This window comes from Corylus avellana, chromosome 8 (assembly GCF_965113065.1).
Source record: "Corylus avellana chromosome 8, dhCorAvel1.hap1.2, whole genome shotgun sequence".
In the NCBI taxonomy this organism is placed as follows: Eukaryota; Viridiplantae; Streptophyta; class Magnoliopsida; order Fagales; family Betulaceae; genus Corylus; species Corylus avellana.
In genome coordinates, this window is record NC_142497.1 from 1,508,884 (window position 1) to 1,521,138 (window position 12,255).

The 12,255-nt window shown below is 37.4% G+C and overlaps 3 protein-coding genes across 3 annotated transcripts; 1 reads left to right on the forward strand and 2 right to left on the reverse strand.

Moving 5' to 3' along the window:
* Positions 1–444: 444 nt before the first annotated feature.
* On the forward strand, positions 445–3,621 carry LOC132164002 (G2/mitotic-specific cyclin S13-7). The gene is made up of 9 exons (XM_059574407.2): positions 445–565; positions 1,369–1,486; positions 1,590–1,644; positions 1,737–1,967; positions 2,069–2,194; positions 2,278–2,526; positions 2,616–2,777; positions 2,879–3,060; positions 3,336–3,621. Exons 1-9 carry the CDS (start codon positions 529–531, stop codon positions 3,478–3,480), a joined length of 1,305 nt encoding a protein of 434 aa, XP_059430390.2. The 5' UTR covers positions 445–528; the 3' UTR covers positions 3,481–3,621.
* Positions 3,622–3,984: 363 nt separating this feature from the next.
* On the reverse strand, positions 3,985–4,740 carry LOC132163272 (histone H3.2). The gene has a single exon (XM_059573495.2). It carries the CDS (start codon positions 4,660–4,662, stop codon positions 4,252–4,254), a length of 411 nt encoding a protein of 136 aa, XP_059429478.1. The 5' UTR covers positions 4,663–4,740; the 3' UTR covers positions 3,985–4,251.
* A 1,333-nt stretch (positions 4,741–6,073) lies between these two features.
* LOC132163271 (uncharacterized) lies at positions 6,074–10,976 on the reverse strand. The gene is made up of 4 exons (XM_059573494.2): positions 10,306–10,976; positions 7,743–8,026; positions 6,912–7,139; positions 6,074–6,811 (listed from the first exon to the last, which is right to left on the reverse strand). Exons 1-4 carry the CDS (start codon positions 10,745–10,747, stop codon positions 6,302–6,304), a joined length of 1,464 nt encoding a protein of 487 aa, XP_059429477.2. The 5' UTR covers positions 10,748–10,976; the 3' UTR covers positions 6,074–6,301.
* Between the last annotated feature and the right edge of the window lie 1,279 nt (positions 10,977–12,255).

Sequence of the window (12,255 nt, forward strand, 5' to 3'; positions counted from 1 at the left end):
TTCATCTTCTCAATTTCACAAGATAATTTTATAGTCTACATTTTATTATACTTAAAACTTTCAAATAAAGTGACATTGCGTATACTATTCCACCCTAAACTCAAATTTGTAATTGAAAAAAAAAAAAAAAAAAAAAAAAAAAAAAAAAAACAGAAAATAGTAATTTGGGCCATTTAAAGCCATTAAAACCTATGAAGTAAGAAAACCAGCCAGTGATGAATCTAACGGGTTAAAGTGACTTGAATGAAATTTATAGGACTAAAACCGTACCATACGATTCTTACTTCTTTTCAAAAACTCTCTTCTTAGCCGTAGGATACTTGCGAGGATCCAACGGTCAGAATTCAAATTACAGAGAATACGACCGTTGGCAGATTGCGTCGATTGGTGAGCTTCCTTATCAGTCTCTTGAGAAAGAAAGCAACAATATTCCACAAACCACAAATACACAGAGACTTAGAGAGCGACAGATTGTCGGGTCTAATCCCAAACTCAGATTAGATTTTGAGAGACAATCATAAAGAAGCGATGGAAGCTAGAGCGGTTCTTCCCCCACAACCCAGAGGTTCGTCACACCTTCTGAATTCTGATTGCATCTGCGTTCGGAAACTTTTATTCATTTTCTCTTGGATGATACCGTATGGGTTTTCTTGATTGATGGTGTATATATACATATAGCTTTGATTGCTTTTTGTTATAAAGCGTGGATTTGCAGATGGGTTTAGTTCTTGTTAATCATTTCTTTGATAAGCTCAAGTGGGTTTTCTTGATTGACTATGTAATTTTGAGAGAAAAAAATGTTCTTTTGGTTATCTTGTTGAAATCTTTTTGTTCTTTTGCAACTGGGTAAAATGTTTGGATAATTGCAGTTAGGGTTTCATTTTGCCATCTCTTACATGTTTGTTTCTTCAACTTGATGGTTCTCATCATTTTCTGATGATACATTTCTGGGTTCTGGGTCCTTCTAAGAAATACATCCCTTTCTAGTGAGTTTGATTAAGTGGGCAGGGAGATTCATGTGGATGTGATTCTACGCTTCTTTGATTATATTATTGAAATCTTGATGGATTGGGTTTACTATGTATTTTTATTTCTAATTATCATATTCGTTGATTTTGTAGGTCCACTTAGATTGATTGGGTGGGGTCTCTCTGTGTTGAACTTTTTCACAGTTCTTTTGTATTGTGCATATGCATTTCAGGATATGCTTTGATCTCATATTCCCTTTCCCCCCCACTTTTTTTTTAAAAAAATTTAATTTATTTGTTGTTTCAAGTTTCACACTTTCTGGGGCCTTTTATTTTCTTGTTTGAATATCTCTGATGGATCATTTTGAAATCCCATGATTTTCTATTGTTTTTGTAATAGGGGGAGGTAAGGTGAAGAATGTACTTGGCCAAAGAAATCGGCAAGTTCTTGGAGACATTGGTAATCTAGATGTGGTTCGTATTGTAGAGGAAAAGCGGATATCTCGCCCCATTACAAGGTTAACTCCTCTCTCTCTCTCTCTCTCTCTCTCTCTCTCTCTGTTCTTTGTCTCTGTCTCTGTCTCTCTCTCCCTCTCGTTGATTTTTCTTTTGGCCTCGCAGGGGTTATCATGCAAAACTGTTGGCTAATGCACAAGCTGAGGCAGAGAAGAAAAAGGCAATGACCTTTGGCAACTTTTGTTTAGTGTGAATGAAACTTTAATATTAGAAATATACCAACTCAATGCATTGAATTCTGTATGGTTGCAGAACCCAGTTATAGCACTTGTGGATGAGAAGGTAGCTGTTAAGAGAAAATCCGGTGCTAAGAAGGTGGCTGAAGCTCAAGAGAAGGGAACTGAGAAGCCCAAGCCTGAGACAGTAGTTGTGATTTCTGATGAAGAGGAAAAGGTTGACCCTGTTAGTGAAAGAAAGTCGAGAGAACGGTCCTCCAGGAAGGGAGTTAAGACTCTTACTGCGATCCTCACTGCTCGAAGCAAGGTAGATTTGGAGGTTTCCTTTTAGCATATTTTTGATTATAGTTCGAGGGATTTTTGTCATTTTTCTTCCTCTTTTCTGTACTGAACTTTGATTTCCCTCAGGCTGCTTCTGGAGTCACATTTAAGCCAAAAGGTCAGGTCGTGAACATCGATGCCGGAGATGAAAATGATGCTTTGGCAGTAGTTGAATATATCGATGACATCTACAAGTTCTATAAGCTCACAGAAGTAATCATAGTATTTTCAAATCATCAGCTCAAAGTTTAGTTTTATTCCTTCTCCCTCATAATGTGTGGAAGTTTTTTATGCAGGATGAGAGTCAAGTACAGGATTACATGAACTACCAGCCAGACATCAATGTGAAGATGAGGAGTATTCTCATAGACTGGTTGATTGAAGTTCACAGAAGATTTGAACTCATGCCTGAAACCCTCTACCTTACAATAAACATACTTGATCGGTACCTTTCTATGAAGAATGTATCAAGGAGAGAACTTCAATTGGTGGGCATAGGCTCCATACTCTTAGCCTGCAAGTATGAAGAAAGTTACTGTATGCAGGTAGCTACCATTCTTCTGTGATGACTTCTATTTTGTAATTTTCTTGCCTTCCTACTCACTATATTTTTCAATCTTATTGGAATTTTTAGGTACATGACCTGGTTTGCATATCAGACTATGCTTATTCGAGTGACCAGATACTTGTAATGGAGAAATCAATTTTGGAGAAGTTGGAGTGGTATTTAACTGTTCCTACACCATATGTCTTTCTGGCTCGTTATATCAAAGCTTCTGTTCCACCTGATCAGGAGGTAGTTCTATATTTTACTTTTGACTCATATAAGTTTTTTGTAAATTCCTGTAACGGTTAAGTAGCACAAACTAATTGACGTTGTTTTTTCTGCTGATGTAGACTGAGAATATGGTATTTTTTCTAGCTGAATTGGGCCTTGTGCATTATCCAACAACCATTTTGTACCGCCCATCATTGATTGCCGCTGCAGCTGTCTACGCTGCACGCTGCACTCTCGGCAAGAGTCCTTTTTGGAGTGAAACTCTGAAGCACTACTCAGGCTACTGTGAAGAACAGATAATGCAAGTATTCTTTCTTTTGTAATTCTCACATGTAGGCTCAATGTATGTGATTGTATAGGATGATGTCATATTGTAGTACAACATGCTACTTTTCGCACCCATTTCATATCCGCTGATGTAGTGTGTTTTAAATGCTTCTTATGTCAAGGAAAAAAAAATAAAATGAAAATCACTTAAAATATACCACGTCAATTAATATGATATGGGTATAAAGAGTAAAAGGGAAAAACATAAACAAGTACTAATTTCAGTTGGTGTTTTCTATCTTTTGACAGGGATTGTGCCAAACTTTTGGTTGGCTTCCACTCAGCTGCTGCTGAAAGCAAACTCAAGGTGGTGTATAGGAAGTACTCAAGTCCAGACAGGGGTGCTGTTGCTCAATGTACTCCACCCAAAAGTCTTCTGTCCACATCATGGTGAAGATACCATCTTGTATCTTGACTACTTTTTGTACCCAAATCACTACTCTGTATACATCTGGTGGTGTCTTTGGATTGAATTTTATGCTGAAATTCTTTTATATGTTGGATACTTAAGACTTGAATAATGATGTATATGCCTTAGTTTCTATAGTCTTTTGCAACGATCGATTGCTGGCATGCATGTTTGCAATAGTTGTTCAAGTAGGTGCTCAAATAATGATGATATATGCAAATGCAGAGCTTTTCAAAAAGAAACTGAGAAAAACAAAATCAAAAAAGCAGTTCATGGCATGAGAGACAGGAAGATATGTTCACTAAAAAGGAATCTTTTTCTTTTTTATCCTTTAAAGAAGAGGCATATGAACAATACGAATAATAGAAAGAACATACTTGAAAGGTAAATTAGGTCATCAATCACAATCTAGCAGAAAAAATTAGAACAACGATGGCTGCAAATTGAAGAGGCATATGAACAATACAAATAATAGAAAGAACATACTCAAAAGGTAAATTAGGTCATCAATCACAATTTAGCAGAAAAAATTAGAACAACGATGGCTGCAAATTTCACAAAATTCAACCTCTGCCACCAATTATCAAACAGATAAGATACAATAAAGAAAACCATTAGAAATCTAATAAGCGATTAGATTTCCAAAACATTCACAGGCCACATAGAAACTAGAATAACAAAGATCTAGACAAATAAACCTAGAGACAAAGAAAGCACTTAGATCTAATCGTTAGCTCCACAATTTTTGTTCCCTAACTAAGCCCTCTCGCCTCTAATCCTACGGGCAAGCTGGATATCCTTGGGCATGATGGTAACTCTCTTGGCGTGAATAGCGCAAAGATTGGTGTCCTCAAAGAGCCCCACGAGGTAGGCCTCAGCAGCCTCCTGAAGAGCGGCGACGGCACTGCTCTGGAAGCGGAGGTCGGTCTTGAAGTCCTGAGCGATCTCTCTCACCAGCCTTTGGAACGGGAGCTTCCTGATCAGCAGCTCCGTGCTCTTTTGGTACTTCCTGATCTCTCTCAGAGCAACCGTCCCCGGCCTGAACCTGTGTGGCTTCTTCACTCCTCCGGTGGCAGGAGCCGACTTCCTGGCTGCCTTAGTTGCCAGCTGCTTCCGAGGCGCCTTCCCTCCCGTCGACTTCCGGGCGGTCTGCTTGGTACGAGCCATTTGAGAACTTGCTTGAAAATATGAAATGTGTTTGTTTCTCAAGAAAGGAAATCAGATCTATGTGAGCGATGGAAAATGACTAGGGGTTTGGGGTTTTTATAGATGGGGTTTTGGGGGCTGAACGGAGCGGGAAATTTTGAAATTCTGTGTTTCGTTGAAATTTTTGAAGAGGGAATATAGACGGTTGATAAGTGGGATAATCGACGGTTGACGCTCTTTAAAAGAGCATGACACGGATCGTGATCCGTGGCATTCCAAACCCACCAATAGCACTTTTTTGGTGATTTTTTTTGTAAAGCAGCTTGATCACTTTTCTTAACAAGCTTTTTAAACATGGTACATTTGATCATATATTTTGGCCGATGAGCCAAAATTTAACTGCGCCAAACCAACAGTTTTTATTACAATTCTTTATAAAGTCATGACGTTACAAGTGCTACATAAATTGTCACATCATATGTACACATGATAAATGCCAAGCAAATTCCTAATTAACAATCTATATTTTATTGGCTAACATAGTAAATGACACGTCAATTTGTAAGAAGACTTATAGTTAAAACTATAGTATTTTTAGCAACACTCACATTTTTGATGTTCAAAGCTTATATATCACCTACGAGGTTTCATTTAAACAGGCTATAGCAATATTTGTATCCCCTGCCAAGCAGCAAACACAGCAGCTTGAAAAGCAAGAAATCATGAACTCCGTTAGTGGGGTCATGATTCTAAGAACGCCGGTGTGCATGACTGTTCATGCACGCCAGGCTTCTTTCTTTTTTTTCTTTTTTTTTTTTAATTATAATAATAAAATATTATTATTTTATTATAATATTATTATTTCAGCCCGGTGTGCATCACGCTAGGCGTGACATTTAACATCACCCCCGTTGGGTCGTGATACACTTGTGGCACGCCAGTCAAAATTTTTTTTTTTAATATTTTTAATTATAAAAAATAATAATAATAATAATTTTGGCTGGCGTGCACATTCTGTTTTGCTTCACCCTGTGGCTTTCAAACTATCTTCCAATCGCAATTGGTGTCTCTCCAAACAATTCATCCACTAGACTGCCTCAAAAACCATTGTTTTTGGCCTCTTTCTTGGACTACGTACCAAGAAACTATTGTACTGAGCCACTTACGTGATGTTTTATTTTGCACTGTGATGTTTGTACTGAAGTCTTATTGGGGCGGGCAGCTCACCCCCCTCCTTATGTTTTTCTTTATTTTATTAATTTAATTTCACTTGTCCAAAAAAAAAAAAAAAAAAAAAAAAAATCTCCATCGTCCTAAATCAATGAACTGATTCCGTTCCTTCAATACAAGAAGGTTGCTTTAGGAGTCCACTGTCTTTGTGACCCCCAAGTAGGTCTGTCACTTGTGTGCAATGAATTATTCACTTGTCAAGAAAAGAAAGAAGATGCCACTTGCTATCACAAAGTTGTCATTACATCTACACACTCACAAAACATGTAAAATTTTATTGTGTATGTAAAGTCCTATACTTTCTATACTGAATTTTCTAAATGATCAAGCCGATGGTGAAAGAGCAACTTACAATCAAATGACATGCCTATTAGAGACCTCTCTATTTACAACTACTAAAGATGGAAGCACCTTAAATGAAGAACCAAAATCATACCCAATTGCTTGAGAGTGAAAAATCATGGAATCTAAACGAGACTTCCCCAGCCGTGTCTCGATCAAGCCTTAGCTCTGCTCCGTCACCGGCGACTTTACTCTCGGTAGGAACTTCAGGCGGCGCAGGAGGCTGTATTTGATTCTCATTTGGAGGGGGTGCCAATTGAACTTCAGGTGGTAATGCCTGGGCATGTGGAGGAGCCGCCCTAAATCTGTTGGCCCCACTGGGAAGAGCTACTCCTCGGTCCCACAAAAACACATGAATGAAAATGGGAACCTTGGCATGCCGGTGCAATGAGAGCTTCTGGCTGAGTGAAACAGTATCAAAGCATCGAATTGCTCCGGTCGAGGAAACCATCCATGGAAGGACCTTTTGATTGCCAACTCTTGAGATTACCAGCAGCCTAGATACATTTGAAGCCTCTTTGTACAAATTACCCAACCCTGAGCGGGTCGAAGGTGCATTTGCATCACCGTCAATAACCGATGAGATGAAAATAAATCCCTGTCAATTACAAGCACATGATAAGCAAATGCCTTGAGAATAAATGAATTCTATTAGCTATATAGAACATGATCAGGGCCTGGAGAATAAGTAGGGAAACCTCTTCTGTGCGGCTAATAGCGAATCCAAGCCTCGTATCACTATCTTTTAGCTTGATTTCTATAGGAAATTCTCCTCCAAGAGGAGCATACCAGAGACGAACTGCTTTAACCACACCGATGTCCACCCCATGGTAATCCTCAAAACCATATAGACTTGTATTTGTAAGATTAGACAAATCGGATAAGGACCCAGCATTTACTGTGGAAGATGCTGTTTCTCCAGAGATCTGTGACAGTAGAATTATCGTATGATATCAGGGGATCATCAAGATTAAATAGATGATCTGAAAGTAACTCAAGGATAACGCTTTCGCATTCAAGAGACTAATATATCGTTATCTATGAGATTTCTTGTATATATTATATGTTTAAACAGTCATGTCAATGAAATGGCACACAGATTATCCCCCCTACTTTTGACACATAATTACTTATCTGCAAAATGCTCAAGAACTTTTCCAGAGTATTATGAGAAATTCTACGTTTTAGATGTTTTTGGATGAAACATCAACAGAATCTATGAAGCATATACATGAACAAAGGTGCCCAGGAATGTGGAGGAAGAATAATGCTCAAGTATGATGCGACTCCGACAGAACATTTGTACCTCAAAATGGTTTTTCATTAGTTTCGATTGAGAAATAATGATCCCTCCTTTTTAGGAATCTATTTTAGACTGGTCTAGACATCACCCTAGATTGCTGCTTAGTAACTTGTTATGAATTTTATGGCAAGTTCATTCTGTAATTCATCCTCCATAGAACTCACTACAAGGACCAAAACCGATCCGAGTTTCTATCATATTACTTTGTTGAGACTGGGAAGTTTACCTTGGTAAGCAGTGACTCAGTCTGGATGTTCATAAAGACTATAGGAACCCCAGACGCCTGACACGCATTAAGCCATGCATTTGCCCTAGCAAGGGTGTCTTCCAAGTCATTGTACCGAGAAGCAACTTGATCTGAAGCTTTTGGAAGGAGAAGAATAGAAAGAAAGGAGCTGGAAGAGGGAACTGATAGAAACTCCTGCATCCTCCTCTCCCATGGATATGCAACATATCCATCTTGAAGCCGAGTAGTCGATAGTGCATTTACCATCCTGGCACTCCTTGAAGCTGAAAGCTACAGCTCATTATTTCACATTGCATGAAGAATATTAAAACAGATAAAACAAAAAATTGTGAAGTTTGATATCATATGCGTTAGTTCTCATGCAGATACTGTTACCACCCTCAAATTCTTTCTTTTTTCTTTTCTATAATATTACAGCAAAAATATTAGCCCATATAAATCCAAAATTGGAGACAATTCTATGGTTGAAGCACAATTACTTCCATTTGAACAGCAACATGGCATAAATTGGCTCCTGCACTGCAGTCCCAACTGCTCATTAGACACTTGCTAAGATTATTACTAATGCAACACACACACACACTGAAGCCCCAACACTTGCTAAGATTATTACTAATGCAACGCACACGCACACCGCAGCCCCATTAAGGATGGAATTATAAACTGCAAACATTATGTTCATTTAAGTAATTCTACACATCAAAAAGGAAAACATATGTCTACAGGAGGCTGAACCATTTAGAAGCAGATTCCATCTTATATGCCTATTTTAGAGAATGTATTGAGTGGATCACAATCCAATCAATTTGGTTTACAACACCCCGAATGATTGCAACCAATTTAAACCCAAAACCAATACTTTACTAGGAGAAAAGAGAAGAAAAAGAAATAAAGACCTTCTGTACGTAATACTCCGATCTCATATTGAGAAGATGAGTCGTCTATATAGAGTGGGTGGTTAATATAGAGACACTCATAAGTGGTAAGTCTCGCATTGCTTACTTACTAAGTGAAACTGGGATTTATAAGTAATTCCAGAAAAATTCCAAATTGACTAATTTTTTGGGGGTGATAACGTAGAGGTAGCAAACCCTTTTCCCTAAGTTTTTACAAACTAGTCAAAATAATGTTTTCCTCAACAGGAATAGCTATATTCTGGTTATGGAATGGACTTCTGAAGTAACCAATTGGTCCCCATAGTCTAAAGTTCAGAGATTTCAACAATCATACTCAATTGGAAAAGTAAAGCCGGATCTTGAATAGTGGAAATATGATGCGTATGAGCATATATAGGTGAACTAAAAAAAAAGGTTGTAGACTGTAGACAGCCAAGCCAGCATTAAGGTCAATATTTTTAAAAAAGGTTGTCTTGCGTATCATGCCGTTTCGGAGGATACAGATAGGTTGCTTTCACATGACACACCAAGTTTTTTGAAAGTGATGATTGCCTCTCAAGAAAAAAGGAAAACTGCTAAGTCTTTTCTAAATTTTTCCTTCATGGCTAAGCCTTTTTTTTTTCTTTTTTTTTTTAATCCATTTTGGAGCTTCAAGTTATCAACATGCCAAGTGGACCAATTGAGAAGTCTTTGCTAATATTCCAAGTCAGCTTTCTTGACCTCGTCAAAACCAATTTTCGAAGCGACAATTACCAAAAGTATATTAATAAATCCAAGGGACATATAAAAATATTATCCCAGAACCACACATCATAATCCCCCTCTAAAGCCAACTCCACAAGATTCTCTTGAATTAATGTATGGGTGGGGATAGAAGAAAGGTATCATGATCCCATATATGAGCAACTAATGTGACTGAGTTGCCAATACTTTTTTTTTTTTTCTTTTTGAAAGAGAGTTGCCAATACTTGAGTCTATATTAAAAGGTGCAAAATCATATATATATATATAATAAATAATTGAATTAAAACGCAAAGGGCACAACCCAAGTACAAAGAGACACCTTATCAAGAAAAAGTTAAAAAAATCAAGAATACTAGAAATATGAAATAATTATAGGCAACCCAACCATCTAGTGCTAAAGGATTTCGAAGAAAAAGGCCTTTACTTTGCCGTTGTCCTCTTTCACAATCTTCAAAACTATGATCAATTATATGTTTATTTTTGGACCGGCAAATCTAAACCATAAAATAAATCTTTAATTAAACTTGAGGGAATAATATATAAACCAAATGCCACCAAACCCACCCAACTGGGGATACAATCTACTGGACGAAGTCTTACTTAAACCTCGGAACTCGGCTATGAATCAGTATATATATACTAACAAGGTTAAATGTATTTATATCCCACTAATTGATCAATTAAATTAATCAATCGAAGTATATAAAAGATCAAACAACAACAACAATAATAATTATTCATAAAAAATAAAATAAAATAAAAAAAAAACAACAACAACAACAATCATAATAATAATAATAATAATAATAATAATAATGCACGTCCAAAAATAAGCCACGTTTGAGGTAGAAAGGGAAACGAAAAATCAAACGCAAAAAGTCAAAGGTGGCAGCTGAGCTGACCTTGGAGCTCCAAGCACTCGGCCTCAGAGCGATCAACGAAACCGACGGCGTAATTCGGATCTGCGATCGACCGGAGGACGTACTGCTTCTTTCCAGCGGAGTCGTTGGGGACGATGCAGGCCTGCAGCTCGGCGAACTCGTCGGCGCCTCTCCGAACGCGGACGAGAATCGAGGTCTCCTTCTTCTTGAAGGCGTCGTTGAGGACCTTCTGGACGCCGCTCCGGCCGTTCTTGAACGGCTGAGTGAAGTGGAGGACCGATCCGGAGCTTCCGCTACGGCGAGAACCAATACGGCCGATCCGAAGCTCCTCGACGATGTCTCCAGTCTGGAGGAAATCGCCGGTCCACTCGTCGGCCTTGGAGCTGCCTTTGAGGCAGTCTATGGAGAGAACCGTTGGTGAGGTCCTCTGGTCCGGTATGGGCTGGACTCGGTCCATGCGCATTGGTTTAGCTCTCCACGGCCCAAAAACTCCAAGCCTAACAACACCTCATCAAATATATGTCGCACCCAGAGAGAGAGAGAGAGAGATTTGAGAGGCAAAGTGAAGAAATTTGAGGGGTTGAAGGAGTTTATTATACTTTCTCTTCTTCTTCTTCTTTTTTCTTTGTAAAAGTATAGACTTTCTTTTGGATATATATGTGTGAGGTGGGTTATTTGTCAAAAAGAGAGATGATTATTGCCTTGATTGTCAATAAAGATGGAACTACTACTTCCTATGAAAAGTATGAAGTGTTTATTTTCCAAAACATGTTGCTTGAGGTTGACTTGAGAGGAAGGAGACAATATATCCTTTTTTTTTGTGATTTGGGGTGGATAAATGAACCATTTTTTTTTTAGCATAGAATTGTTTTTTCAATTAAATTTTGACAAAGTTTTCTCTAATTCATTATTTGTCTAATTTTCATTTGCATTTTTAAAAGCACTATATTAAACTAAGACATCTTGCTTTATTTTGTTTGAAACATGTTCTGTGACATAAAGGTCGTTGAGGTGCAATAGTGCTGTTTTGCTCACATAGACGACTCCTAAAATCTGCACTGCAGAGTGTGATTTCAAATGCCATAAAACGTTTTTGCTTCCCTCGCCAGACACTAATTGTTTTTCAAATGAGATAGTCAAATACCTGATTCAAAGGTTTGAGTCGCAGGAGCATAATTTCAAATGCTATAAAAAGGTTTTGGCTTCTCTCACTAAACACCTATTGGTTTTCAAATAAGATGGTCAAGATCCAACAAAAGTAAAAATAGTTTTTTTAAGTATTTTGAGTTATTTGTTAATATTTTTAGGAGAAACTTCACTTATCTCCTAAATTGTCAAACCTTTTGCAATGTTCCTCTAAAGTTCAAAACATTTCAATTTAATGTATCGAACTTTTAATTTTTTTCAATGTCCCCATCCATTAAGAATTTCCGTTAAATTCCAACAAAATTTCTAAAATGCCCATTTTTTATAGAAAAAATAATACAAGCAGAAATTGTGGAGTAATTCTATAAGTCATTCTTGTGTCACTTTTGTGTCCCTCCAAGAATGATGTAGTTCTTAAAATTACCATTTGATCAAAATTCAATAATGATTAATTATAAGCTCAATGATGATTTTAAGAGTCACATCATTCTTGGAAAGATACAAGAGGGACTTGTAGCATTACTCGGAATTGTGTGCTACTATGCTTTAAAAATATGTGTTAGAGTTTAATAAATTAAATTAAAAAAAAAAAAAAATTCATTCGACTTAATTTAGAGGAAAAATTTGAATTTGATGTAATTGATGACATAAACGAATGAGCAAAGCTTTTATTTGGAGTTATTGTGGAGCACAATTGCTAAATAGATTTAGTGGAGGTTTAATTAAATTTAGCTTCTTTAGTTCTTTGGGTTGTATGTGAAAATAAACTTGATAAAGAACCTACCTAGGAGATATTTTAACCCAATTCTTTATTGGAGTCCCACA

Bases quoted from the DNA above. Each gene is read 5' to 3' on its own strand.
- LOC132163272 (XM_059573495.2), bottom strand. From the start codon at position 4,662: ATGGCTCGTACCAAGCAGACCGCCCGGAAGTCGACGGGAGGGAAGGCG.
- LOC132163271 (XM_059573494.2), bottom strand. From the start codon at position 10,747: ATGCGCATGGACCGAGTCCAGCCCATACCGGACCAGAGGACCTCACCA. The intron at 8,027-10,305 runs GTCAGCTCAGCT...TGTAGCTTTCAG, and splicing joins CGAGTGCTTGGAGCTCCAAG to CTTCAAGGAGTGCCAGGATG. The intron at 7,140-7,742 runs GTAAACTTCCCA...CTACTGTCACAG, and splicing joins CTGAGTCACTGCTTACCAAG to ATCTCTGGAGAAACAGCATC.
- LOC132164002 (XM_059574407.2), top strand. From the start codon at position 529: ATGGAAGCTAGAGCGGTTCTTCCCCCACAACCCAGAG. The intron at 1,968-2,068 runs GTAGATTTGGAG...GATTTCCCTCAG, and splicing joins TCCTCACTGCTCGAAGCAAG to GCTGCTTCTGGAGTCACATT. The intron at 3,061-3,335 runs GCAAGTATTCTT...ATCTTTTGACAG, and splicing joins TACTGTGAAGAACAGATAAT to GGATTGTGCCAAACTTTTGG.